This window comes from Poecilia reticulata, linkage group LG10, assembly GCF_000633615.1.
Source record: "Poecilia reticulata strain Guanapo linkage group LG10, Guppy_female_1.0+MT, whole genome shotgun sequence".
NCBI classification, from domain to species: Eukaryota; Metazoa; Chordata; class Actinopteri; order Cyprinodontiformes; family Poeciliidae; genus Poecilia; species Poecilia reticulata.
In genome coordinates this window covers 24,005,195-24,018,642 of record NC_024340.1, presented here as the reverse complement: position 1 = coordinate 24,018,642, position 13,448 = coordinate 24,005,195, and the positions used below count along the sequence as shown (strand labels likewise).

The window sequence follows — 13,448 nt, the reverse complement described above, 5'->3', positions numbered from 1 at the left end:
GGAAACAAAAGGGGAGGGGAGAGAAACCAGAAGAGTGGTCACAGATAAGGGTTTTGACAACACATTTGCACACATCGCACCTCGGAGCCATTGTACCCCTTCAGTGTGGTACGGGGTTTGTGCACTCACATAAATTCACAGAAGGATACAAGCCATCTGTCTTCTCATTTTTTTTCCCCCTTATCACAACACTCGCAGTCAAGATCCATGAGGCGATAGCAGAGGCATCTCATTACAATAGGATGCTTTGTGTCGCATGCTGCTTTTACATATCATTACCTTTTAAGCCTTCTGCACACACACCTTTGTTTTCCCTTCATGCAAAATAAATCTCTGCTCTGGGAGTTATGTATTATCAGATATGCGTCTTGGCAGAGGACAGGGTGAGAAGGACACTGAACGGCCAACAGGATGCCTTTACTGCATAATTGCAGGGTCAACAGGTGGCTCAGAGCTGGATGATGGAGCTAATTAATATGAAGATAAATGCCACTATGTCACCAGATCAAAGGCAGCTTATGGTGCCCCGGGGTGGGAAGCGGGGTGTGGGGTGGTCGCACTGGGGGGAATTGATGCAGATAAGTACAAACGGAAAGCTGTGTGAAGCTCACAGAAAATTACAAAAATCTGTGCACGCTTAAGTAGAAAGTGAACCATAAAGATAAGAGATGAGATAAAAGAAATACACTATCGGAATAGATAAAATGGGAAAGAATGATTTTCTATAATAAGATAAACTGAATGGAAAAAACGGAGATCAAGACCTTCCCCGATTAAAAAGAAATGTATAATATACCGACCCCCATGCAATTTCAGGGTGTATTTGTGTACGAGTTTACGTGGTTATTGGATGTGAAATGGATTTAGCGGAGGGGGCGAGTCTCTTATGGTGGCTAGGCTAAATGGGACAAACTTTGAATAGAGAGCACAGAGGGAGACAGAATGTGGAAGGGGGGGGGGGAAACTGTGCTGAATTTCAGAGTTCAAAGAAAAACACTAAATAATGCATGCAGGGCAGAATTGGGCTGCTTTCCACCAATAATAACTCTGACAGGCTTAAAAGAGGCCAGCCAGCCCGCGCGTGTGTCAGGACGCATTTAGAAGCAGCGCAATTAGAGTCTCCTGCAGTGAGCAACGGAGACCTGCCATAAAGAGCATTGAACTCATGAGACATGGCCTGCACCTGTATTTTGCTTTGTTTTTCCCCATCTGCTGGCAGTGATCTTTAACAACTGCCACTCAAGTGGAAGAAAAAATAAATAAAATTCTGTATTTAGACAAGTATTCACGGCTTCTCCCAGGAACGATTATTTTACAGGGGAGAAATCCACATTTTGTGTTTGTATTCAATGGAGAGTGACATGAAACGGATCTCACGGATCAGTGGCAATCACAAAGTCGACTTTAATCCCCTCCCCCGACACCTTTCTGATGGCGGATTAAGGTCTGTGTCCAACCATTTCTGTCTCTTCTAAAAGCTGACAGTCATTTCTTCCTACTTCATATTGTGACTGACCAGGTTGTCAGTCATAAGAAACTGGTTGAAACCTTAAGGTTTTTTGGGGGGGTGAGGGAGCCCCCTAAACTACTTTTAGCAGTAATTTAGCAGTTGCTAAACTACTTGTGGAGCTTTTCAATCAGTAAACCTTGTGGAACAGCATACATTTCACCCTGAAGACACTTAATGCCCCCACTTTAATGATAAAGCATCACCTTCATCGCTGGAAACGTTTTTCCGTTTATCTTTCAGAATAGCTATTTGGATCTGGTAAAAACATCCAAGGTAGCGAGTTCTACAAAGTGGTTTTGACACCCCATAAATCAGTCCTAATACTTTGATTCCCAAAAAAAAAAAGTGTGTGTCATGCCTGCAGCTGGAAGAGATGGTGTGCCCTGCAGACAAATGAAGATGGGCACTGCTGGCTTGTTTTATTTATGCCTTCCCCAGCAGAGTATTCAAGCTACCATCCAGCAGCAAGCTGAGTTTGGAGTCGCACAGAAGGAAAGAGGCCGTTTTTAATCTTTTGTTTCATAACAAATTTGTTTTATACAACTTATTTGTGCTGTTAAAACCTGTAGCACCATTCTGACTACATCAGTACTTCCTCTCTGGCTCCACCTTGTGGTTTTACCAATGATATATTCGACTTGATATGCAAACCTGTTATGACTGAATAAAATTTCACTCTTCATTCCTGTAAGTCAAAAATGACCAACAGTTTGTACCGATTTTTCTTTTCATCTATTGGCATTCTGTGTTCAAAGAGTGAAGGCGCATTCAAGTACAGAAGTACGTGGAAAAGCTTGAAGGTGGGATTTAAAAGGATGAAAAATCCTTGAAGGCTGACATGTTCTGATCCAATAACTCACCTATCAAACCTTCGATGTCGACATGGAGCTTGCGGCACTTGAAGTCAGGGTCTGACCCATTCTTGTGAAGCACAATTTGAGCAATGCACTCATCTATCAGCTTGTAGTACTGAGGCCTATTAGAAGAAGAAATGAATTTATCATTAGAAATATTTTCAAAACTCTCTTGAAGCATCACTTTCTTTCCCCCCCCCCAAACCTGATGTGCAAAATAAAGCAAATGGCACCGATTTTCAACTCGTCAATAACAGAGCCTCTGACTTTGCGCAAGACAAATGATGTTACCCTGCTCGGGTAAAAAAAAAAAAAATGTGTGAGCACACATCCTCCGCTACTCTGTCTTTGAAACTGAGATTGGATGTCTGTGCGAGCAGGGCAGTTTGAGTTTCTTGTCACAAAGATTGATTGTGTGCAACTGCTCGTGCGAGCGCTTGCTGGTTTGTGTCCAGCGTCAAACGTCTGATCAAACCAGCTTCACACAGACACTCAATTTCAGAGGTGCCTTATTCTTCGACCCCATTAGACGCTGCCAGATTCAAAAACTCAACACTATTTATTCTGTCTCTGTACTCTGCTCTCTCACTTTGCTTTTGTCTTATGCTTATTTCACTACTTCACTATACTTTAGGTGTGTTTTTTTTATTTATTTTTCCTCCCCAAAGTTTAGATTTATCCGTGGAGCGAGAGAGACATCTAGTGTTGCAAGAAAAAAAGAACTTTATTCTAAAAATGTGATATTCTTAATAATCTTGAGGACACTTTCAACTACAAATGACAAGTAGGAGATTGTGGTGGGCCAGGGGTTTATCTATTTTACTACATCAAGAGCCTGTACAGAACAAATTGAATTCTATAAGTACATCTACTAAACCTTTAAAAGACTAAATATATACTATGTGCATAAAACTACATTAAGCATATATTGCACACTTGTCCACTAAACTCTCCCCTCTGCGCCACTTGAGCCTGAAACCAACCATGTCTGAATAAAGGAGCAAATCAGCAGGTACTCTACGTAGCAATTTACCACTGCTCTCAATTTTCTCTGTACTATTGTCTCACAGTCTCCACCTTCATTTTCCTTTCATCTCTGTATTAACAAAGCTGTACTTTGTGCCCTGTGAAGCCCTTTCTCCTCCTCTTACTTTCGATATATCTTTGGAGTCCATTACAGACCACCTCCATTGTGTGTCAGGTAAAAAAAAAGTTGCTACACACATATAAAAAAAAAAAAAAACATCAGCTGGTGAGATGGTTTTTGAATTTTTGCTTGGTTAAGAGATAAAAATAGACCATCCTATGTCTGCATTATTACATCAGTCAAGACACTGGGCAAACATCCATTTAAGCAGGCAGACTTATAATTTTTTTATGCCAAGAATGCAGCTGCAAATATATTTTTTAAATTAATAAGGGACACACACAAATCCACAACACTAAGTAAATGTTAATATGATTCTGCAACGGTTTTGTCATTCAATCATTCCCCTTTCTTTCCTTTAAATCACACTCCAAGGGGTTTTGGAGGACACCAGGCGAGACATTAGCATATTTCTTCTGATAAGCGTGGATGGTGCTCAATTCCATTAAAATGAAACTGGACTTCTTTGCATTTATTAATTTCACTGTCTCGATAAGGCCCTCTAGAAAACAAACAGCAAATGGAGAAAACTGCTGAAATAAGGGAGATGCGAGGAGAATCAAAATAAGGTATGCCGACACCATCATCGGATGATTTCTGTTGTCCACAGCCTCACTTAGTCTATAAAAACATGCTGTTTATTTTCTAAATGATGAGTTATTTTTCTAAGCTTTATGCGCCGATATGCTAATCAAACAGTTAATAATTTGATTTAAAGGCAATGACACAGACTAGGCTCCAGGTGCGTTTTAAATTATTTCACCAAAAAGTAATTTATTTTACTAATTCACTTTTAAAAAATTTAAACCGATGCTTATTTGTTTATTTTGATAGTCTACTGCTTAAAATCAAACCAAAACTCAATTTCTCTGAAAAAAATGATTTCAATTTAGAGATGTTGACCCTCTGAATAACCTGTCAATATATTGTACAGTGCCTGAATGCAACACATCCTCAGGGTTCCTTGTGTATGAATAAAGCATAATTTTTGCAAGGCATAGATATGATCAGCCTGTCCTGTGCTGAGAGAGATGAGGAAACCCAGGTTGCTTTAATAGTCCTGCTGACGTTTGTATGTTGAGTACAAACATCAGCATCTTTCTTTAACAATACTCCATTGTTTCTCCACAGCAGGTGTCTGCAACTTGCAGCTCTGGGGCCACAAGAAGCACTTTGGTTCTTATAAACTTTGGTTAAAGATGAGATTTTTTTATTATTATTATTATTTCATTGGCTGTGAAACAATTGGCAAACGTTCTACATTTTATCAAATTACCAATAAACAGGCCTGTTATCTGCTGTAAAAACTGCCTTTGATCATATTTTAATGCATTAGCAATAATGTTCTCCAAGTTTTACTTTCATGTCAACATTAACCCACAACTAAAATGCTGCATTTGCTCTTACTTTGTTCTCATTATCTAATGGCATGAAACAATGGGCGTTTTTGTTATATTTATTTTTGCCAATAAGCAAACTAGTGATGTGAAAGATTTACTAGAGACTCCTGATTATTATGGTCCAAGGCAGATTGTATTTGTTACATGGGGACAACAATATTACCATGTTTCATTGGTGCTCACTGTAGTGTTAAGATTTTATTTTTCTTTTATTTGTAAATTGCTCACATTAAAAGCAGAAGACTGCAGTTTCTGGTATGCTTGATTTATTTTAAAACCGTACACCCGTCATTATCTTTTAAGCTTTTGAACTGTGCGTTCTTATTATCTCTACAGAGTTTTTCTGCTCCAATTATAGAGATAGAGCAGTTAATTGGCCTGAGATTAAAAATGGGTGATTTTCCCTTGATCAGCTCTGATCAACGATTGTCGGATCAAAACAGAAAAGTCTTAGTTACTCCCGTTGAGTAGTAAATCAACAAAAAGCGGTACATACTTGTGAAGTGGGGGGAAAAAAAGGATGCTGACCAAATAATCTGAGATGTGGTGTGCATATTTATTCTGTCCTGGACCTGCTTATACCCCTAAAATCCAATTGTCTTGAACACTCAGTCAGTACACCTGTGGATGATTTCATCTCAGAACAAATACAGTAGTTCTGTAAAAGCCTCAGATGTTTGTTTGAACAAATAACTTCAGAAAGACTAAGGAACACAGCAGACCGCCACAGACGAAGGTGCGAAGAAGTTTAATCCAGGCTAGAACAATATCCAAAGCTTTGACCATCTCTCAGACACTGCTCAATCATCTGAAAACACCTAGCAAGATGACTCTTGGATGATCAAAAAGATTTCTTTGCCATCCACCTGACTGATGCTCCAAGCAAAGAGAGCATCAGAGAAATGGCCAAGAGGCACACATTTACTCTTGAGGAGCTGCAAACATGAAGAGCTCAGTACTCTCTGCAAGACAACTACTAGTGTGAACTCCACAAATCCCACCTTTGTGAAAAATGAGAGAACATAATAATACATTTTAGCCCATTTTAAAATCCTACATGCTTTAGATAACTAGAACTGTGGAAAAACTGTGGTAAACCATCATGGTGCCATTTTGTTTTTCCTTAACAGGGACAGGATAAGCCAGTACAAGTGGACGGGAATCCAGAGCTAAATACAACGCAATCCTGGAGTAAAATAATATTTTTCAGTCATGGGCTGAAAAATACTTGAGACGGGAGCCGAGTTTCACCTTCCAGAAGATGACAACACACACACACAACTACAGCTAATGTAATGGCATAAGTTTAAGAATATTTGTGTGTTAAAACTGCCCAACACCGTGTCTGACACTGTTTGAGAATCTGTGTCAATATCTGAAAGTTGACGTCGACACAGGTAAACCTCATCCAATCTGACAACATGGCAACACATCCTGTTGATGTGCAAAGCTGGTAGAAACCAAGCTTGCTCTACACAGTACAGACACAACACGGATGAATATTAATTTTTTAGCTGTTTATTTACCTCATCTTCAAAATTATGCAATAGCAAAATCCAATGTTTTTCAGAACGGTGGTTTTCTCTTTTCATCAGTTTACAATGACAAAATGTCTGCAAAGAAAAGGGTTGACTGTTCCAATTCAGTCCCAAACACAAAGACACAATAAATGACAAAGTGAGTCACTATAAATTAAAGGTAAATAATTGCCAAATTGTGTCAAATGCAACACGTGAATATGCAAGCAGCAACTACCTATCACAGAACAGATGTGTATCAGTGCGTTTTGTGCATTATTGTGGAATACCTGGCCAAATAATCGTTACGGATCAGGAGCAGGTGTTGCATCAGGGACAGGAAGTGACTTTCAGCCTTGGAATCCTTCACTGTGTTGAACAGGATGTCAAACACTTCCCTCACATCATTGAAGCAAGTTAAGGCTCAATGAATACATCAGATAGAGGATCATGTTAAAAAATACATAAAATGTATACCTAGAATATATCATTAATAAACAATCTAATAGAAATATTTGTACAGTAAAAACAAATATTAATTACTGCAAACTGAACAATACTGAGGTTGGATGATCAGAGACAAACAGTAATACTAAATAAAAAAATTACATCACATAAGTAATTATATAAAAGTATGTATATAAGCAAATGTATACACAATTATAAAAGTAATTTGAAAAGTTGTTCTAATGGATTTGAAATGTGTTTAGGGACCAGCAGAGCTGCTTCGTGCAAAGCGGACAGGATTGCAGTAACACTTGGGAGACACCTGGTGTTTAAAATCAGCAACTGCAAGTCCAAAGCAGCAAAATACATTTAGTTTAATCTTTTGTAATAATTTATCTCACAACTGTCCCATTTATTTAATACAGGGGAAAAAAACATAATGGTGATAAAAGAAAAACTGTCATCCAGTCCGAATAACTAATCAGGTTCCCAAACCTCAGAAATCAATGGTATGATTGGTATTGTTTATTGGGCTGTTTTAGCTAATTGTGCACTACATAACAGCAACCATAAACACTCCATCTGGTGTAATGCATTTGTTATTGTGAACTGTAGGCAGTGCACTAATTTACCCAGTGCTGTGAAAGAGAATTTAAAATTAGGCACGTTTTAAAAATAATTGTGCTTGTGGGGTGCTAGACTGTATGACTAATACGGAGATAATTTAGAGCTATTTTAAGAAAACTCCAGTGGTTGGGTTATTTGCTGACTGTGACTTTACCACAGCTAATATGATTATGTTCACAAAATTTAATTTGCGAGAAATGAACAAAAACAAAGTAACAGAGGGAGTAACGGGACTGTGTTTGTTGTGCATGAAAAATATTGACTTTATAACTGTTGTCAACCAGAAATCGAATAAGGAAAATAGAGAATCCAAATTCAAATTTAAAAGCATAAGCTAATATGCAGTCAGTCATACTATGGGCATGTCTTTCAAAAAGTGTTCATAATACAGATATATTTTGCTAACCACACTTTAAGGGTTGCGTGAACAGAAAAATTCAAAGAATGCATCATAATAATATAGGGGGAAAATACTCAAATTTTCTTTATCTTGTAAAGTAATGTGAGTGGAGTGTTCAATAAAGGCCTATTGCTATTGAAAGGATATTCCATTTCTATGCGGATGTCTTCAAGACGTCCTCTAAGGTCGTCTGAGTCTTCTTCGGCCAGCTCATCAAACACATTGAGTTGCACCTGTAGCTCCTCATTTTCTATCCTCCGGATCTCCTGCAGGGATCAGGATGGGATGGAAGGAGAGAGATGAAAGCACTCGGAGGAGAATGGCAGGAGGTGTGTCGCAGTGAAACATCTTTCAGCTTAGACAGCTGAGATTTTTTCTTTAACCAGAAGAATCCATCAGTGACTCTACAGCAAAAGCATCAATATGAGCAGGTATATATAATGCACTCCGATAGTTTTCCTAATGACTTACACTCAGGTGTTGTCTAAGTCCCAGTCTTAAGAGTTCAGAACGAATATGGATTCTAAAGTCCAGTTCCTCTGCCCGGCTGATTAGGGCGTTGATCAGCTGCATACATCCACTCTGCAATAGACACTTCAAGTTAGCTTCACATTAAGAAAATCGTTTAATGTAAAACATTTGCCTTTTACATGACAGGCTATATCAAGTACCGTTAATGAACAATGCCACCTTAAATCAAACAGAAGTATAACAGATTAAATAAATCTCTTTCTTAGTTCTTGGTCTGGTCCAGATCTAAATCAGACTGCATACCTTAAGAGCAATTTGGTTACTCTGCATCCCATCTATAAGAGGCTGAAATCTCTCAGCATCCCGTTTTTCAGCTTCCTCTGTAATGGCCTCCAAAACACGATCATGACTTGGAAAAGACAAAGATTTATTTTCATTACCTAATAACTAATAATACACACAGAAATCCCCCCCCAAAAAAGCCTGTGTCGTTGCATGATTTTAATGACTGTCAAAACTAGCCTACAAATTATAGTAGAAGGAACATTTAAATCAGGCCTAAAATGATAACCATCACTTCACTAAGCTCGACTCGGTCACACCATGTTGGCACTTAATTTATTTATCCTCACAGGTTGTCAGGATGATCGAAAATACAGATGGCAGAAAGTAGCTTGGCAGCATCCACCATCATGTTGGGCACCTTGTAGTTCAAGGCTCTGACCAGGAGACGAATCCCATCCTCCTTCCCCAACATGGATTTTATACCATACTAATAGAAAGAGCAAAACACGTATTTCAAAATGAATGTATGGGGTTTTCAGCCTACAACACTCATCAAGCAATATTTACTTTGATACAGAGGATTAAAAACATTCTTATAAAAAGAAAAAAAAAAGGAACACTCCCAAGTTTCTAATAATCAAAGGCTATTTTCATTAGGCAATATAGGTTATACAGGAAATTAACTACACTAAAAAGAGCATGTCTCATTTGAAAACATTATTAGAAATACTACTTTATCTCGAGTATATAGTAGAACTTAAAAAGGGCTGCACAATAATGCCAGCCCTTAAATATACTTCAATATATTTAGAGTGCATACGCTTATTTTACAACAATCTTAGATGTTCTGCTTCTATTCAGTTTCAGGTCATTAGAATTAAGATTTACTTTGAAAATCAAAAAAATAATCAGTGACACCTGAAATAGTGGTCACATTGCCCTCTAGTGGTATGAATTGTATACTACATACATTTTTGAAAAAAAAACAAAAACAAAAAAAAAAAAAACAAGTACTCATGTCAAATAAAGCAAATATCCTCTGGTTTAAAGAAAAAAGAATCTCTAATCTACCAATGAATTTCAGTTTTCTTACCATGTTATTCATGAAGGCCTTCAGACAGCGAATGATCTCATGTTGACATTTGTATCCCATATTTCTAGCTTGTCTAAAACAGAATATAGACAGAAATGTATTACAAAATACAGTCGATTCCATAAAAAGCACACTTTGCTCAACCGATTTCTGTGACTTACAAGTTTTCGTCCTTCTCGTCTTGAAGTCGTTTCAGTAGCGACAAAAGCAGCATGAGGCCTTCATCTCCAAAATTCTGCACCCAACTTAACGTGAAAAGATGAATAAAAGTTAGAATTGTTTTTAATTTTCTTTTTCAGTATATACCATTTGAAGTTTTCAGATATATCAAGACCGAGTCATTTCTGAAACTCGATCTACAAATAAAAAACGTATCCAAAAAACCGTCTAACACACAATCCAGACTAATGAACTGGTTTGATTCAAAGGTACCAGAAAGCAAACTTCTTTATAATATGATTTTCAGTATCATTTTCTACCAGATAAAGTTTGGCACAAATGTGACTGAAAATATCAGTCTTTGGTGATTTCATAATGGTTATTTTCACCATTGGCAATTCTCAGAAACTGAAACTAAATGCTTACATTATTTCATAATAATGAAACACGTGTATCCACTGAACATTTTTAACTGAAAAAGGCCAAATCAAATAGTAACTTCTAACACAAAGAGAAAGGCCAATAGTCACATTTATTATAATGCTTCCAATTAGGAGAAAGTGGTGAATACAATGTGTATAGAGTATATGCACAATCATGCTCAGACATGCAGAAAAATTAATCAAACCCCATAAGATAAGATAAGACTTAATTTACAACACAGGACAATCATAACCATCTAACCAAAACAACCTAAAGAAGCTGCATAGATAAGTCGACAATCTAATCTCAGCCTGACTGAGCTTCATTTTTCTCCAGTGGGGAAAACGAACAGAACATAAAACCCCTCAAACTAGCGCCAGCTGCAGCAAAACACAAAGGACATGACCAGAGAAGACAAAAAGTGTCCAAGAAAACCTACAAAGGACTTCAGGCCGTCACTGCATTCAAAGAGCGTTTGACACCATAAAATGTTCACCACTTCAGATCCTCTTATCACATAAGATAAAGATGAGATTCCCAACACATGTAGTATAGGTCAACTTATTTGAAATTTAATTTAATGAAGCCTCTGGTTTGAAGGGAAAAAGGGCCAAATTCCTTTCATCTTGTATGCATTACCTGACGGGGTTGTTATTGAGTGAGACTCGCAAGGACTCCAGACAGGTAAGCAGCTGCTGTGGGTCTCTGTACTCCATCTTTATCTCCTGGATGTACATTATTGCCGACTTGGACCTCTCCCTTTGATCTTGTCCCTGAAAAACACATCAAATAATACATTTTAAAGTATTTGTAATTTAAAACGCATTAGTTAGAGTTAATCCTACTCTTTTATGCTATTTTACTCTTTTGTCTGCACTATACTGGTTTGTGCCGCTTTGACATCTGAATTTTCCCCACCAGGATCAAAGTCCAAATTTATTTATATGGAACAATTCATTCACAATGAAATCACAGAAGCTTTAATAGTTTTCCTTTGATTTTGTACAAACAAAACATCTCAGCTTTGAAAAGCATTCAAAGCTAAATTAGTTGCTATTTAAAGTAGTAAAAGTCCAAGTGCAGAGGATTTTTTTTCTTAAACTGTAGCTGCAAAGTGTAAGTATTCTGTTGAATCAAAATGAAATATAAACAAAATGGCAACAAGATCATCTTGCATTTTTACCCATTCAAATCAAAATGGGTAAGAGAAGAATGGCCATTTTTTTAAACTAAACCTCCTGCATAGAGTAAAAGTTATATGACAAAATGTGAACTGCAATCACTTTTTTTTTGTAATTTTTTGATGTTGCCGTCTTCACTGCACCTTTTGAAACAAATTAATTTCTAGCTCAATAGCTTTTATTCATGCATTTCAATGTTTTATCTGCACAATGATTTTGGCATCGTCCACTAGGTATTTAACTTGGGTACTTACAGCTTTGGAGGTGTGGAGGTATTGGGAGACCATCTCTCGTTTAATCGATATGTGTTTTTCCCTCAGCGGTCGCTGCTTTTCCTCATTCAGGTTCATGTCCACCTTTAGAAGAAATAGGAAAAGCAAAGAAATGGGAAAAAAATAAATAAATGTGAAGGGCAAACCACTTTGTGAATTTATTTACTCTCAAAGAAAAAAAAGATTGAAGGAAAAAAAGACACAAAATAGGTGTATTATTACACTTTTGTATAGTTTACTGTATTTTGAGGTCCTGGCTTTTGAAATTACAGTTTGTCTTTATTAAACATGAAAACATACATGTTTGTGCTGAAGTCTGTTGTAGGCTGTGATTATATGAAAATAGGAGCGCTTAATGACTTACATCCGTTTTCAGAAAAAAACTCAACTGTGTAAAACTGTTGTCGAAATTATTTTGAAGGTATTTAGGTAATCCCACATGAAGGCTCTTTAAACAGTGAGGGGTTCAGTAGTTCTGCAGATTATGAGTTTACTGAGCTGCACATTGAATTTTGAATAATGAATTTTATTTGACTTCTTAGTGGCTACATTTTCCACAGAAACCTCTTTTTTTTTTCCCTCACCAGCATCTTTTCGAAGAGCGCCAGGATATCTTCATCAGTTTGTTCATGGAGCATAGCGCTTTGAGGTGAGAGCTCATAGCTGGCAGCTGAAGAATGTCGCTGATTTGGAGGGAGAGGCTTTTCCTTGTCCTTTTTTGTTCTCATACTGGTGAGACGCTCCAACTGGGACGGTGAACAAGATAAGATGGGTTAGAGGAAACGGACACATCAAAGAGAGGGCATAGTAAAACATGCAAGCCCCACTCTCCTTTAAAAAACATTGACAATGTCATCAGGTTTTTAATGCCATTAAGTTGCTTTAGTTTGCAGATATGACATTAGCCGTTTTCAGACTTTAAACTCTTTGCAGGAAATTTGAAAGCAGCTAAATTAACAACATTATTTATGGTTAGATACACTATGAAAGCTGGATGTTTGAAAGGAATATAGAAATCACCAAAATAAAAAGGTGCGTCTTCATCTGCAAATGTCACATCTCAATCTTTCAACCTCACACACTCCTGTTCGTGGAACTACATCTAACCTGAAGAGGGACATTTTATGAATTGCTTGTGTATTATGAACACTTATTCATTTCAATTTCCTAGATGAATATATTGCAGCACATTTTAGACATTGGTCTGCTTTTTATAAGCCCAGGGTTCCAAAGCACATTATCCCACAATCAGTCTCCCACTCATAACGCAGTGATGGTGGTAAACTGCACTGCAGCCACAACAGCCCTGAGGCAGACTGACGGAACTGAGGCTGCCATTCAGATGTCATCTTCTGACAAACACCAGCAGGCAAAGTGGCTGAAGCCTCTTGCCAATGAAGACGACTGGCACAGACAGAATGGGGATTGGAATAGGCAACGCCAGGACGAATCTGTACCTCCTGAGCCAATGGCACCTTCTTTCAAAAAGATGGTGGCAGTAGTTCCAACCTTTAGGTGCTGTATACATCTAACTGTACCAATTTCTTTTTTTTAAGCATGAATTAAACTTGTCTAGATGTCACTGAGAAGTATTAAAACTAGAAACACTCCAAATTTAAAGTCTGAAAAGAGCTAAAATCTTCAAAAGGAACACTTTTAGCA

The 13,448-nt window shown here is 37.6% G+C and overlaps 1 protein-coding gene across 1 annotated transcript in view; it reads right to left on the bottom strand.

The window, feature by feature from the left end:
* The window catches only part of diaph1 (diaphanous related formin 1), a 105,857-nt gene that overhangs the window by 69,369 nt on the left and 23,040 nt on the right, over nucleotides 1-13,448 (bottom strand). Inside the window, exons 3-13 of the mRNA XM_008420919.2 lie at nucleotides 12,371-12,532; nucleotides 11,769-11,870; nucleotides 10,973-11,106; nucleotides 9,913-9,996; nucleotides 9,752-9,824; nucleotides 9,006-9,145; nucleotides 8,677-8,782; nucleotides 8,374-8,484; nucleotides 8,050-8,168; nucleotides 6,719-6,835; nucleotides 2,371-2,486 (exon numbers count right to left, since the gene is read on the bottom strand). Coding sequence (XP_008419141.1) covers nucleotides 2,371-2,486; nucleotides 6,719-6,835; nucleotides 8,050-8,168; nucleotides 8,374-8,484; nucleotides 8,677-8,782; nucleotides 9,006-9,145; nucleotides 9,752-9,824; nucleotides 9,913-9,996; nucleotides 10,973-11,106; nucleotides 11,769-11,870; nucleotides 12,371-12,532 — 1,264 coding nt within the window. The remainder of the gene's footprint in view (nucleotides 1-2,370; nucleotides 2,487-6,718; nucleotides 6,836-8,049; nucleotides 8,169-8,373; nucleotides 8,485-8,676; nucleotides 8,783-9,005; nucleotides 9,146-9,751; nucleotides 9,825-9,912; nucleotides 9,997-10,972; nucleotides 11,107-11,768; nucleotides 11,871-12,370; nucleotides 12,533-13,448) is intronic.